Source organism: Diadema antillarum, unplaced genomic scaffold (genome assembly GCF_040938485.1).
Source record: "Diadema antillarum isolate AM-2024a unplaced genomic scaffold, OU_Dant_1.0 seq00000472_RagTag, whole genome shotgun sequence".
NCBI classification, from domain to species: Eukaryota; Metazoa; Echinodermata; class Echinoidea; order Diadematoida; family Diadematidae; genus Diadema; species Diadema antillarum.
The window spans coordinates 1,371,205-1,386,158 of NW_027271440.1; the positions used below are offsets into that span (position 1 = coordinate 1,371,205).

Sequence of the window (14,954 nt, forward strand, 5' to 3'; positions counted from 1 at the left end):
ATTTTTAAAAAATTGGGGGGGGGGGGGGGTGCTTGCGCGCCCCCTCATCCCTTTAATTTTGTAAAGGCGCCCCCTCTTTACGGAAATCCTGGATCCGCCCCTGTCATTGCATAGGCCTAATGACCAGCCACTTTCTACGGAAGATATGTCTTTATTATGTAAGAACTAATACCATCCCTACTTATAAGCAGAGGAGTGAAACATAAGGTAAAAACACAGGGATGCGCAAATAGAAACTGCACAAAGATTGATGAAATAGAAATAAAAATTACTTGACTCAGCATGTCTGAGCAATAGTCTGACATATCAATTCTATAATTGAAGATCATATTATGTCACTCATTATTTGTTGGGATTAATCAGAAAAGTGATAAAATTAGCATTCTAGAAGGGCAGAGTTTCACACACTTCCAATAACTACAGATCTAATTTACATTCTTGAACATATTTCTGGACAGGATTGACTTATGTTTCATACATTTTATTATCAAGTGCAATTTTATTTAATCCAAGGAACAAACAAGCAAAATATATCTAACATTATGTCAGATTTCAAAATTAATCCTCAGATTGCTCAGAAAGATGACAGCATCAAACCCAATCATCAAATGCACAAATTATGCACCTGTAAAATTCTTTTGTGCATCGGTAGAAAACTGACAGCTGTTTGAATACATAGGCGTGCAGACCGCTCCCTGCGGCAATTTTTTTTTTCAATTGTCTAGTAGTTGATATTTGTTTTTTTCCTTTGTTCTGAAAATGATTGTTATACTGCGAATCTTTATATATATATATATATATATATATATATATATATATTATATATACATATAATTATATACATATATATATATATATATATATATATGTATGTATAATGTGAGAGATAGTTTCCTGGGTCCCGAACGTGCGCGGTGCCGCATTGTTGGTTGTACATAATTGAAAGAAATTGGACTGAGGCAGGACGTTGCTCTCGATCTTAGTCTCCCTTTTATTTGTCAAGCTTTCGGCCCGTCATTGGACCTTCGTCAGGACCTACCAACAGAACGATTATTATATGAATAACCTGATGTGTCATATAATATATAATGCAATTTCACATATTGCCAATCTTCTAAATCATTTCCTTTATATACACAAATCAATCATTCAATTCAATACAAATATCCAATCTAACAAATATCCAATCTAACAAATAGATATATGAATATGATATATATGTATAATGATTCTGTTTGTGATCATTATGCTAGGAATTATAAGATAATATGATTATTATATGGCAGCATTATGATATAATGATTTATATGTGGATGTATACATATACGCAATACAAATAGACAAATGAATATGATGAATTGATATATATGTATAATGATTCTGTTTGTGATTATTATGCAAAGAATTATAGGACAATATGATTATTATATGGCAGTATTATGATATAAGAATTTATTTATATATATTTTTTGGACATATGATGTTATTCTGATGATGATTTGAGGTTAGATTGGATATTTGTATTGAATTGAATGATTGATTTGTGTATATAAAGGAAATGATTTAGAAGATTGGCAATATGTGAAATTGCATTATATATTATATGACACATAAGGTTATTCATATATAATTGTTCTGTTGGTAGGTCCTGACGAAGGTCCAATGACGGGCCAAAAGCTTGACAAATAAAAGGGAGACTAAGATCGAGAGCAAGGTCCCGCCTCAGTCAAATTTCTTTCAATTATATATATATATATATGTATATATATATATATATATATATATATATATATATATATATACACATAAGGGAAAGGCATTAATATCTAACACTGATGGAAGGGCCCTTAATCATCACTAACACCACCAATACACAGCCAGTTGGACCTCAAGCTCTTGAACCTCCTTGTTCACACTAAGCTTGTCAATGCTCCGTGCACCTTGAATAAATATTTAACAGTTGATAAATTCTTCTTCTGATATCTTACCTTGTGGAGCTTGTGGAGCTCATTATCCTAGACTTTTTCTTTTTCCTCCTTTCCCAGTCACATCACCTTCCCAAGTGATAATATAATATATAGATCTATGTGTGCTTTAAGGGGGGTGCAAATTTCCATAATGGTATATTGCATGACCAGATTTGACTGAAATACTAATTGATAGCCTGATAGTACAATTCAGTTGATGGTGTGTTAGAATGATGCCCAAGAGAAGGTATGTGCCATTGTTTTAATATGAGTACTTTTCAGGGCACTTTGTACCTTATTACAGAAAAACACATGAACTGTAACATTCTTAACCTTTACATGTTTACTTTGGTAGCTTGTTAAAATAATAAGGGCAAATCTTTCTTTTTTGTTCAAGTAATTTTCTTTCCTCTTTTAACCTTTCGCTGGAGAGGGGGGTTTGCAGAATCCAGAATACTGAACACAAATGTCAGCAAATCTGCTCGTGCATATTTATATCAATACCCAAAGCTTTTATGATATACAGCTCAATGTATATCAACAGAAATAATCCTGCTTCAGACTAATAGTGGGTCTGCCTGCAGTACCATTTGACATTTTGTATCTGAAAAGTCAATAGCAAATTGCCTGTTAGCAAATCTTGTATTCATCACAAGCAGTCTTAATCAAAGCTCATGATTTGTTCTCATGAATGTCACCAGTACTTAATCATGAAGACTAATTCATAATAATTTGTTTGGATTTGGGCAAAATACTTGCTGCTTGAAGAATAATCAAATCTAAACTAATTCTCTCTCTTTTCCTGCCCACATCTCCAATAAGGCCATATTTGTCTGCCTGAGATAGGAATGACTGTGATTTTGAAACTTCTGGGTCCCTAACTTAACAAGCTTTGCACTCTCTTCCTTTTTAACTACCCACACATGTCTCATCTGCCTCAGTTCAAATTTTTCCCTGAATAAGTACAAATATATTCCTTGTTTTGATTCTTTTTTTTAATTCCATACTTCTTTACTTTAAAGACCTAAATTCCATTGAGAACACTTTCATTTTTTTTCTCATTACTTCTCTGATGCTTAGCATGTGACTCTGGTTTGATCAACTGCGTTAGGTCTTGCCACTGACATTTCTTGATATCATGAATACTTTGAAGGGAACCTACTACTGATGAGATGCTAATGGTTATGATTTGTCAATCACAAACTCCTATCTTCAATGCATGGCTGGAGGATGCATCCATTTGACAAAACTCTACCACTGCAAGTATGGCATCTTTACAAATTCATCAGGTTTTCTAAAAAACTAGTACTACTAAAGGTTAGTAGGTCAGACTTGAAATCAACATCTGCAGATAGAATGGCATAGATGTTCTGTATTCCTAGTGGCCTTCTCAGCAAACTCTGCTGGTATTCTACACCATGCAAGAGCAGGTTTTTCAAATCAGTGACGACAGTTGTCTCATTGGAGAGGAATCTCCCAGCCCACTTACCATATCTTGTCAGGCAGAGCAATGCCTGATCCCTGATTCCTACAAATCCTATTGATTTATACGTAATCTGCTAAAGCTCCCTCTAAAGTCAGAGCTAGAATGTTGATTCAGTAAAGTCAGACGGGACTCTGGCTCCAGTTTCTGGGGTTGGGATGAGTAGATGCCTTCCAGTCAACATCCACTGAAAAACACATGAGACAAGAAGCTGATCCCTTCCTACTGTGTGCTTACAAAGGGCACAGGCATCTTTCTTGTCATCCTTACTGAAAGATGTATACTAAATAAGAATTGTACCTATACAAACTGATTTCATCAGTTAAAACAAATATATAAACCTCATTTCAAGCATGTTCAATAGGACACAGTGTGATGGCATCAGATGGCTATTTAATGTCCCTTGGTGAAAGCATATACTCCCAATATCTTAAATGAGAGAGAGAGAAAAAAAGCATACAAATACATCTACATTATACTGTATAAGCTGATATTTTCATGAGGGTCTAATTTTTGTGGATTTTGCCAATCACTGGTGTACAAAGAATTTGACAGCATGCAAATATGTTGCCATATGCTTGGGTAATAGTGCACTTACAATTGCCCTGGTGTTAAAGGGGATGGCTAGTAACTGATCAGTGGGAATCAGTGGGATTGCTGAGGGATGATTGTTCCAATCCTTGGGGGATTCATTTAAGAGTACATTACATATCTATTCTTGTGTGAAAATTATTTGCTTCAGAATGGTCTCATATTCAAGTAATGTGCAGTTTGATGTTTCCAGGTAAGCGTCCCTGGTCAGTGACGGGGCATTAATCTGCACATTACTTGAATATGAGACCGTTCTGAAGCAAATAATTTTCACACAACAGTAGATATATAATGTAATCTTAAATGAATCCCACAAGGATTGGAACAATCATCCCTCAGCATTCCCACTGATTCCCACTGATCGGTTACTAGCCATCCCCTTTAAACTGCGATAACAACATCTTGCAAAAATGTCTGTGTCCTCTTCATTTGCGAAAAAAAATGGCTTATACAGCATCTTCTCTAACATATTTATGTGTAAAGAGGCTTAGAAACTTGAGAAGGCATTTGATATCAAATCATGTGGTGTGCATCATCCACCTGGACATCAGCCTTTCCAGTTTAGTCATTCTGTATCCAAGCAACTGCACTCCCATTATAAATCACAACGTCAATTACATGTGGCACAGTACTGCAAAACCAGAAATGTTCGCATGCAATTTACTTTCTGGAATTTTGCGAAAGCCAAGATTTGCGAAATTAAAATGCAAGTGAAAGTTCTTGTCTACACTATAAGCATTGAATGCCAGTGGCAATTTGCAAAATTTTCACGCTGCGAAAAAGGCCGTCGGCTCCAATTTGCGATAATTTTATGCCGCAAAAATATCTTGCTTTACAGTATGCCACACTTGGTGAGCTAGAAAATGCATCATCTATCTTTACAACCTCCTTTTTCATACTCAAACTGTAACATTAAAGAATGACTTTAGCCTTCCATACCTCAACATTATATATCCTATTCAAGGCCCGTGCCATCTGTATGGATTAAAGGTCTGAGGCTAACTACATGTAGGAAGAATTCAAAAAAATGTCTGACCAAAATGAAGAGTTGATGAAGAGCACAAACTTATGATGATTTGCGCTTCAGAAATAGCTTGTAACTCATGTGTTGCAGGCAACAGAAAGAAAAGGTTACTAACTGAAAAGCAACCTAAAATAGATAAAGCAATCAGCATGAAGAGAATTAAAAGAAAAAAGAGAAAAATGGGGCAGCCTGAAAAGAGCCGTAATTTTGTAAGATTTAATGACAAAATTACCATTCCTTAGAATACTGTGACAATGTGTTCAAAAGGAAAAAAAAACCAGAAAGATCATAATACCTATTCAAAATAAGGTAGAACATGCAGGCTAAACCTGACTGTATAGTCATAGTTATACCTTCAAATATATTTAATTTTGTTTTAGCACGCCAAGGAGAAAAGTAGCACTAAGCTAATGTGACAGAGTTAAATGAGAAAAAATATAAATGAATGAGCACAAAACCATTACAGATAGAATCTTAAAGAAAATGGATAGACAGCTTCTATAAATATCATGATCCAAAAATATGAACTTGCAGAATATCCTCAAGCTAGAAATGATAAGCAAGAATTTAGAGAGAAATAAGATAGGCAAATTTGACATACAATGTTGCTTGCTGGCATGGATCTACACATTGAGGCAAGTGTGGAATGCTGAACATTTCAAGATACAGCTGTGTACTACTCTCACAAATTCAACAAGACAAAAAACAAAACATTTACTAATATCAGCTAATCATATCATTTATAGCATTCATTTCAATTTCAGTTTTAGGAGAATCAGTGTAACATTTGTCTTATTCACTGGGTTCATAACATCTCACATCTGCTGTGCTGATTTATTAGTATGTACTTTCACTGCCTATTTTGGAACTCAAATATTCTCCAAATTACCTGTGCAAGTTTTTCTGCTACCATAATCTCAATCTCAGAGAAATCTGATCTGGTAACTCTCTGTACATCTAGCACATTTCAATGCATTATAGAGGATTAAGACATTTGCTTCATATACACTATACACTGACTGAGAAAGAGAGAAAAAAAATATGACTTATTTTAAAGCACAATGCATCCCATACACAGCAGCCGTGAAAGTCATTAAGAATGGCATTAGAACAAAAGCAATGAATGCAGAATGAATTTGCTTGTCTGTCAGCATCAAACTGGGGCAAAAGTTCTTCCTTACGGAATGGTTGAGGGATCGGCCGATACCGACCGAAACATCACTGTCTTCTTAGCTGCAGTATCCGAGCGTTTGCTAAGATCCAATGGTATTGTTGCTGAATTTTCATCACCATGGCTAAAAGACGGGAGAGAGAAAGTGGTAAAATATCATATTTGGAGCAAAATATGCTTGGCTGGGCAATGGATTAAATTTTTTGTTGATGGTTTTTAAGTCTTTCTAGATAAAAATAAAAGCAGAGAGAAAGTGTTCCAGTACAAGTACCAGCAATCTTGACTGTTTGCTACAAGATACAAGCATACCATGCTGCTGGATGATGTCTCTATGGTAACACTCTGCCTCTTTCACTTCTCTTGAGATCTGCCCATTACACAAACTGGGCCCTGTTGCATAAAATTTGAGATCAAACGTCACTCAGGATAATCAACAGAAGTATCAGAATACTAAACTCTGATTGGCTAATACATTTTATATCCTGACTTATGTTTGACTGCATCTTTTATGCAACAGGGCCCAGATCATATTACATTCTCTATATGCTAGAGGGTGGGATTGTGAAATACATTGTAGATCAGAATTGACCACAATAATCAAAATCTTCAAAACAAATTAGGACTGAAACTGAGGCTGACTCAAAGTCTACAGTATCACAGTATATCTCGACAGACTTGCAGGATCATCAAGAACATACAATTCTCAAACCTACAACAGAAAGTAAAGTCCCACATCCTCAATATTAACAGAATATGCAATAGTCCTCTGTTCTCTATCAGTTTTTTTTTTTTTCTGTAAAGAACACCAGAATTTTCAATTGTGAATGTCATAATTGAGGACTGTGTCTCATGTCAAAGATATTGAATTCCTTCATCCAATATGCAGCACATTTTATGAACAGCACCAATGCATTCAAGTCCAAGAAAAAGGGATATGATTACTTTAAAACTGAAGTCTCATACTATCAGTGCCAAACAAGCTGGACTGGAACCCTCCCTCCCCCTTTAATGACTCCCACTAGAGCCCCAAATAAATACTCCATGTCTTCTACAGGTTTCAGGGTGAATATTTATGAGCGATTAAGGGTGCTATCTGCACCCTGTCTTCCTGCATTTTGATAGGGTGAGGGTACCCCGTATGAATAATGTCACTTTAGCATGACAACACACTTTTCCCTATTTTTTACTTCATGTAAGCGGAGTGTCTGCAGATACTTAAAATTCATTGGCAGGATTTGTCATACACCTATATAAGTGTTAACATCACGACCACACATACACTCAGCTACTTGCCTTCCCCCCCCCCCCCCCCCCCCAATTGAATGCATTACAAATCTATGAAACACAGCCTAACAGCCTACATGAATGAAATGTAACTTTCCAGTTTTTCAGCTACAAAGCTGAACTGCTGCAATGCTGAAGCGCTGCAATTTGATGATGACACAATTATCACTAGAGCTGCACAGACAGAATTTCTATCCAATATCCAGAAAGAGGTCTCCACAATGGCCACTTTTTTGACTCTATGAAAAGATGACATTTTACCTCAAGAGAATAAAATGCTTCTCTCTGAATACTATCTCTCATTATGATGATATATGACACAACGCTTGCTGTGAACTTCACGAGAATTGGCACAATGTCTGACATTCACAGAATTCATGACATGTTCCTTCGACAGTTGCACAGCATGTCTTAAAATGTCTGAACTCAGAATCTCTATAGTTTTGTTTAGAACAGACATAAAAACTTTCTCAATGTGCATCCCTTGAGACTAGTGCTATTTAAGCACACACACAAAATTGTTTAATCCTCACTGAACATGATAGCTTTTAAGACTGGGAGGAGAATTTATTTCCCTGAAACAAGGCACACCAGATGTATGTGTCTTTCTGGTCAGTCACCCTCGATAGTAGACAGACAGCACAGAATAGAAAGTTAGAACTCTAGATCACTGGTGATTCATAATCGAGGTGTCATGTTCACATAATACACTACAGATCTTGTTTGCTTTTGCTTTTTTTTTCTGTCAAGTAGGAACATAACCCCCAGTATGAAATTGAAGTGAGACAAAGTGGCTCAAAGCTGACATCCAAGCCAGAGTAAACCAGCGCCATGCATTTGGTATGCAGGAAGTACATGTAAGCCTTTTCCACCAACATTATCAGAGAACATGGGGCAATTTGATTGAATGCCAAAGTGCAGCCTGTAGCACCAAAAATAATAATCAGAGGTATCTATTGAAAATATGCTGTAACTTCAAGTATCAACTTCTGCATACTTGATAGGCTGTCATCCATACATATTACTCAGAGCCAAGATACAAATTTCACACAGAATTCTCTCATGAAATATAAACACTAAAGAGAAACATAAAAAAAAACCAAGTTGCAAAAAAACCCCTGATAATTTCAAATTATACCAGGACATAACAAGATGTAGGACTGATGATCTTGTCGAGCCAGAAAAGCTACCAAATCAAAAATTACATTTTACTTCATATCACATTGTATATAAAATCCAGTACTCAAAAATACTTAATAAACAACAAAGTTATCTCTAAACCCAACGAGATGATGTATGCTGTGATCATTATGTGCATGTACTTCTGAATCATGAAGCAACATATCTGTATTCTACGTGGACCATAAAATCATTTTCAGCCTTTACACAAACAAATGTGACATGTAATATTACTGTCAGTCTTCCATTATTTGCCTTTAATTTCAGCTCGTGCCGAATAAATGTTTGCTGATCAGAATGCTGACAGGAGAGAAGACCAGACTGTGATGAGCCTCTGACTTTTATTTGTGTCAAGGTTTCAGTTAAATACAGAATTTGCAGCCAGACAATAGTCTTTTGAGACACAAAGTCAGACTTACCAGTATTGTCTTACACGAACTCAAACATTTCTTTGTGCTTTGTAATAAATCTCATACTGACGTGTAGCATCTGATAAATAGTCTTCATGAAAGATTACATTTACATACATTTCAGAAACATCTAAATTTACCTGCCATTTGCAGCTCACAACCAACTTATTCATATTTGACAGACACCGACTAATATTTTGTCGACTAAAGCACACTATTTTAGGATCACTGATGCTCATCACAGAAAAGTAAGAAGTGAATGTAAAATGTACAATATTCCAGAAAGTGCCAGCAGTGAGATTAAAGATTGTCTGATGAAGGAAGACACACACAGGCAACTCAAATATCACGGATGAGAAGAGGTAAAGCTCCAGTGTCATTACAGGCCAGTATTCCACAGTGCATCTCTGATCGATACACTGTGCTGTATTAGAAAGAGTCTCTTGCTAGGAAATGAATGCATCAAACCAAACAATACCAAAAATCAGCCTGCCTGTGCTGACAATGCCTGACATACTGTGAACCCTGTCATCGTCTCTCTAGTCTGCACTAATCTGCCATGTTGATTCATGTCTGAAAACACAGCGATGGGATGGAGGGTTGCAAATTCACTTTGACTGGTTGCCAATTATTTCTACTTGCCTATTTACAGATGCTAGTTAAAACCAAACTTGTGATATTAGAATACAGGCAGTATTCCTTGCCTAAGTTTCCACACCCTGCACACTGCAAGGAGTAATACCAACATTTGGTGTTTGTTTCCCCTGTAGATCCCCTTTAAAAGTCAAGCAAGTACATGTATGCATTGGTCACTGATTAAACTTGATAAGCTATTCCAGGTATCGAAAATTGCCATGTACAGCAACTACCTTCCCTTCATCATACTCTTGTTGCCACATGGTGAAACAGCTTTAGCTCTACCCTCTCTTACAGTTTTCAGGGAGAAATACTGATTCATCATCAACTTTCAGACATCTGCGAGCTAGGTCATTAAGTCACTGCTTTAGTTCAGTGTTATTTGATCAGACCAACACAAACTATCTTGCCATGAATATACAAAATACAGTGAACATTTCCACCCCATCATGTCCTGGATAAATAAAGAAAAAATTATAGTTCACATATGACTATACGTAATCATCATGGACATTGCCAATATTTCACTAAGAAACAAGATTATTTTTCACAAGATAGCTCACCTTTGGCTCCATCATAATATGATAAAAAGAAAAAAAGAATGAAGCTACTGTAAAACAAGGAATGTTCGCGTGCATTTTAATTTCGCAAATTTCGAAGAGCCAAGATTCGCGAAATTAAAATGCACATGAAAGTTCTTGTCTACACTATACGCATTGAATGTTATGGAGGCAAATTGCGAAAATTTCATGCCGCAAAAAAGGCCGTCGGCTCCAATTCACGAAAATTTCATGCCGCGAAAATATTGTGCTTAAAAAAAACCACAGTATTACATATTACACAGTATTATTTGGACTAAACACCCTGCAATTTAAAAACATGGATATCTTACAAAGAGGTCTCTAAATTGTAGCATATACAAAGAAAAAAGACAACTTTGGCTCAACTGTTTCAGCATTAGTTATCAAAGTAAATCCATATCTAACATATAAAGGCTACATGAATTGTATAGTTCTCTGTAGCAGCCCATAGGCTTGTTGAAACCTCATTGGAAGCTTGCAATGCACTTCTAAGTGGAGTACACACTTGCAGAGTTTTCTGTTACAGACCACATACTTGCTACAAGCTTGCAAAACTTTTCCGTTTTCTACAAGCTGCAGGGTATCTTCCATGGTAGGTGCCATGTCTTTAATAGGGGGGGGGGGCGGGGGCCAGTTTATAATTTCTGGCCCCACTTCTGGGTTTCACCAGCTGAAAAGCAAAAAATAAAAAGCAAAAATAAATAAATTAAATAAAAAAGGCCTAACCTGCACTTCTCCCACTTCAAGGTTTCATCGGCTGACAAAATGATTTTTAAAAAAAAATTAAAGCCTTCTAGTTCTTCTGGTGCCACTTCCAGGGTTAAAAAAAAAAAAAATGGGGGCCCCAATTTGTTAGATCCTGTGTATTCCTATGTAATATGCAAAAAAAACAACAAAACAAAACAAAAAAAACAAGAGACCCGCGGGTCTAGCGCTCACCTAAGTATCGCAAGTTCACCTTTCACGCAGTCACTCATCTAAATTACATACAGCTCTACCAAAATTTGACCAGGCATTCTCAAGTAGAAGATGAACATGTACAATTAGGGCCCAAATTTGGACCCCCCCCCCCCCCCTCATAGTATCAATTTTAGCTCTATCACTTCTGGTTCTAGAGAAGAAGACTTTTTTAAGATTCCTTAATTTGGGGGGATATCGGGGGGCAAGAGCATGGTGCCCATTTTAACAAATTGAGATCCTAACCCCCTGGGGATGCTACCTGCCAAGTTTGGTGAACATCCACTATGAGGTTTTCAAGAAAATGATGAAAATGTACAATTTAGGCCCTAATTTGGACCTCTCGACCCCTCCCCCTGCCCGCAAGGGGGGCACCCCTGGATCTGCTATCAAACAAACTTGAAACTACAGTCATTAATGTACTAACTCATAGTATTAACTTATAACTCTATCACTTCTGATTCTAGAAAAGATTTTTAGAGATTCCTTAATTTTAGGAGGTTTGGGTCCCTTGGGGCCCTCCAAGTGGGACACGGTGCCCATTTGAACAAATTGAGATCCTACACCCCTAGGGATGCTACCTGCCAAGTTTGGTGAAAATGGGTCATGGGGTTCTCAAGAAGAAGATGAAAATGTACAATTTAGGCCGCATTACGATCCCTCCCCACTCCTCCCCTGGGTCCCAAGGGGGGGGGGGGGGGGCACCCCTGATTCCGCCATGAACAAACTTGAAACTACAGTCATCAATGTACTAACTCATAGCAATAACTTAGCTCTTTCACTTCTGGTTCTAGAGAAGAAGATTTTTAAAGATACCTTAATTTGGGGGGGGGGGGCCCTGGGGGCCTCTGGGTGGGGCATGGTGCCCATTTTAACAAATTGAGATCCTAACGCCCTAGGGATGCTACCTGCCAAGTTTGGAAAAAAATCCATTATGAAGTTTTCAACAAGATTATGAAAATGTACAATTTAGGCCCCATTTGGACCTCCTACCCCCCCCCCCCCCTGTCCCAAGGGGGGCACCCCTGGATCTGCCATGAACAAACTTGGAACTACAGTCATTAGTGTACTAGCTCATAGTATTAACTTAGCTCTATCACTTCTGGTTCTAGAGAAGAAGATTTTTAAAGATTCCTTAATTTGGGGGGTCTCTACAAGTACTATAGCTTGTCTCTACAAGTATATCACATAAAACTACAACCTGAAGGCATGATTCTTAAAGGACAAGTTCACCTTTGTATACATGTGGATTGAGTGAAGGCAACAATGTTAGTAGAACACATCAGTGAAAGTTTGGGGAAAATCCGACAATCGGTTCAAAAGTTATGAATTTTTAAAATATCTGTGCAATCATTGCTGGAGGAGAAGACTACTACAGTGTATGATGTCATATGCGTACAACGATATAAGGAAAACAAAAAGAGAATTTCACAAAACTTGACTTTTTGAATGAAGTGCACATTTCCTCGACTTGTTACTGACTTATGTTAGGGGTAATATTATTCCCCCTGACTTCTGAAAGAGAGAAGTCGAGTGTTCTTTTATTATGTGAGAAAAGTGAGAATATCTTGAATTTTCTTTATACTTTCTTTATATAGTTGTACTCCTATGACATCACAAGCTATAGTAGTCTTCTCATCCAGCCGTGACTGAGCAGAAACTTCAAAAATTCATAACTTTTGAACGGATTGTCCGATTTTCCTCAAACTCTCATTGATGTGTTCTACTAATATTGCTGCATTCACTCAACCCACATGTCTATGAAGGTGAACTTGTCCTTTTAGGTCACCAGAGGAACACTATGTCAACATATATTGCCACTGCTGGTCTTCACTGGATCCAATGTGATAAGAATGAATAGGTACAATGGAAAAAAGCTGTAAAACAACTGTAAAATGACTGTAGGTGGAAACAAAAAAAAACAACAACACACAAATGCTGTTTTGTTTTAATTCTATTAACGCTTTCGATGCAATGCTGCCAGCCAACAACAAACTATTACAGGCCCCTCTTAAACCAAACTGTCACCCACATGATTGTCCGTACCTCAAACATGATACACTTTATCTGTAAGGATTGATTTACTTGGTAGAAAATTTCCCTTTGAAAAAGACTGTTTAGGTAGTTCATCATACCATAGTTTATTTGAAACATACATTGATACACCTTTAACTGATAGATGATTCACATGTCAGATCCACAGTTAGCTGTGCAGCCATTCTAATACACTGTGGTTGCAGTCTTTGTGTGATCGTTCATAATTGAATCTATGATCATACCACCACTGGTGGGGAGAGCTGCACAGAGTGGTGACAATAGAGTCCTTCTGACGTCAGTAAGCTTGGTTTCATCCCCTAAAATCGGCTAATTAATCCCTCAGCGACTAGTCTGAGAACCATCTAATAACCTTGCACCATTCACATACTTTTGTGTCTTATAATCCACTCTCACAGACAACAGTAGACTTTTGTCATTACTCTTCAGGTTTATTTGTGACCCGCTACAACAAAAGGATCTGAAAGTCGGGGGAGGACAATTTTCTGAAAATGGCATGACATTATTCCCTTACTTATATCACAACTCATAAAAGTACTCAGTAACGGAGATATCGATGATTTTATTAGCGCATGTCAAGTCGTTGAGAAGATCAGAGTCTTGAAAAAAACGCCTTCAATGTTTTGCTTCCTACGCTTTCATGATCAAGGGGAGGCGAGACAGTTTTCACTACTCAACAATAGAAGGCATGCTCCTAGCGACCTACGCGATACATGTTCATTCAAGCTTAGCGCCAGCGGTCTACGTACGACCAATCAGTAATCAGGATGTCACGCACTGACCAATAAGATCACTCCCTCGTTGCTAGGGGCGGAGTCTAGCTGCGGCGCTAAATCCAAATCTTCGGACACGTTTCCGTTGTGTTGAAAGTCAGAAAATCATGGCCCAGAAAAAATGCTAATTTCTTGCCTTTCCTTTAATCATTTAGCTTTGAATTTTCGGCAGATGATAGACAAAACATTAGACTACGAAATTATATCAAAAACAGAAATCCGATTGTTTTGACCAGTTTTGATGACGTGACATCAAACTCGATTTTCTCAACTCAGCCATCAGCGACTTTAGGATCCTTTTGTTGTAGGGGGTCACATTTAGTAACTGAACAAGTTCATACTATACAATTTAACAATTTTCTGAAACTTAATTGGATCATATGTCAAACTTTAGCTGTTCCCTCATCAAACACAATAAAACTCACAGAAAAAAAATTTGGATGCCCTAATGAATTCAGACAAGAATTCAATGCACCTATATACTTCAGTAAAAAGAGCACAGCATAGGCTTTAATTGGTATCAACTTTCTGAGAATGGTAAAGAAGAACCTCTATTCTAGACTTTGATAGTTTCTGAATTTAAACCCTGATTTTTTTTTTCCATTATGCAGCTATGAGAATTCTGTAACACTCAAGAGGCATGTCTACAGTAGATGTGAAGTTTCCCAAAACAAAGTTGGCAAAACACACACTTGGTGAGGCTCTTATTCTTCTCAAATCAGGTAGGTTCATTAAAGCCAGGGAGAGACTAAATCCTCAGACAAGATATTACTCCATCTAGTCAGTCCATTGATACTTTTTTTTTAATTCAATTTCTCTCTGGTATGTACATATTGAGCATGG

At 37.1% G+C, this 14,954-nt stretch overlaps 1 protein-coding gene across 5 annotated transcripts in view; it reads right to left on the reverse strand.

Moving 5' to 3' along the window:
• Nucleotides 1-14,954, reverse strand: part of LOC139733356 (synaptotagmin-7-like) — a 294,612-nt gene that overhangs the window by 124,119 nt on the left and 155,539 nt on the right. For 4 of the 5 annotated variants that reach the window (XM_071644193.1, XM_071644192.1, XM_071644196.1 and 1 more), the window contains one exon: nt 6,247-6,360. The exons of the other annotated variant lie outside the window; for it this stretch is intronic. In XM_071644193.1, coding sequence (XP_071500294.1) covers nt 6,247-6,360 — 114 coding nt within the window. The remainder of the gene's footprint in view (nt 1-6,246; nt 6,361-14,954) is intronic. 5 annotated transcript variants of the gene reach the window in all.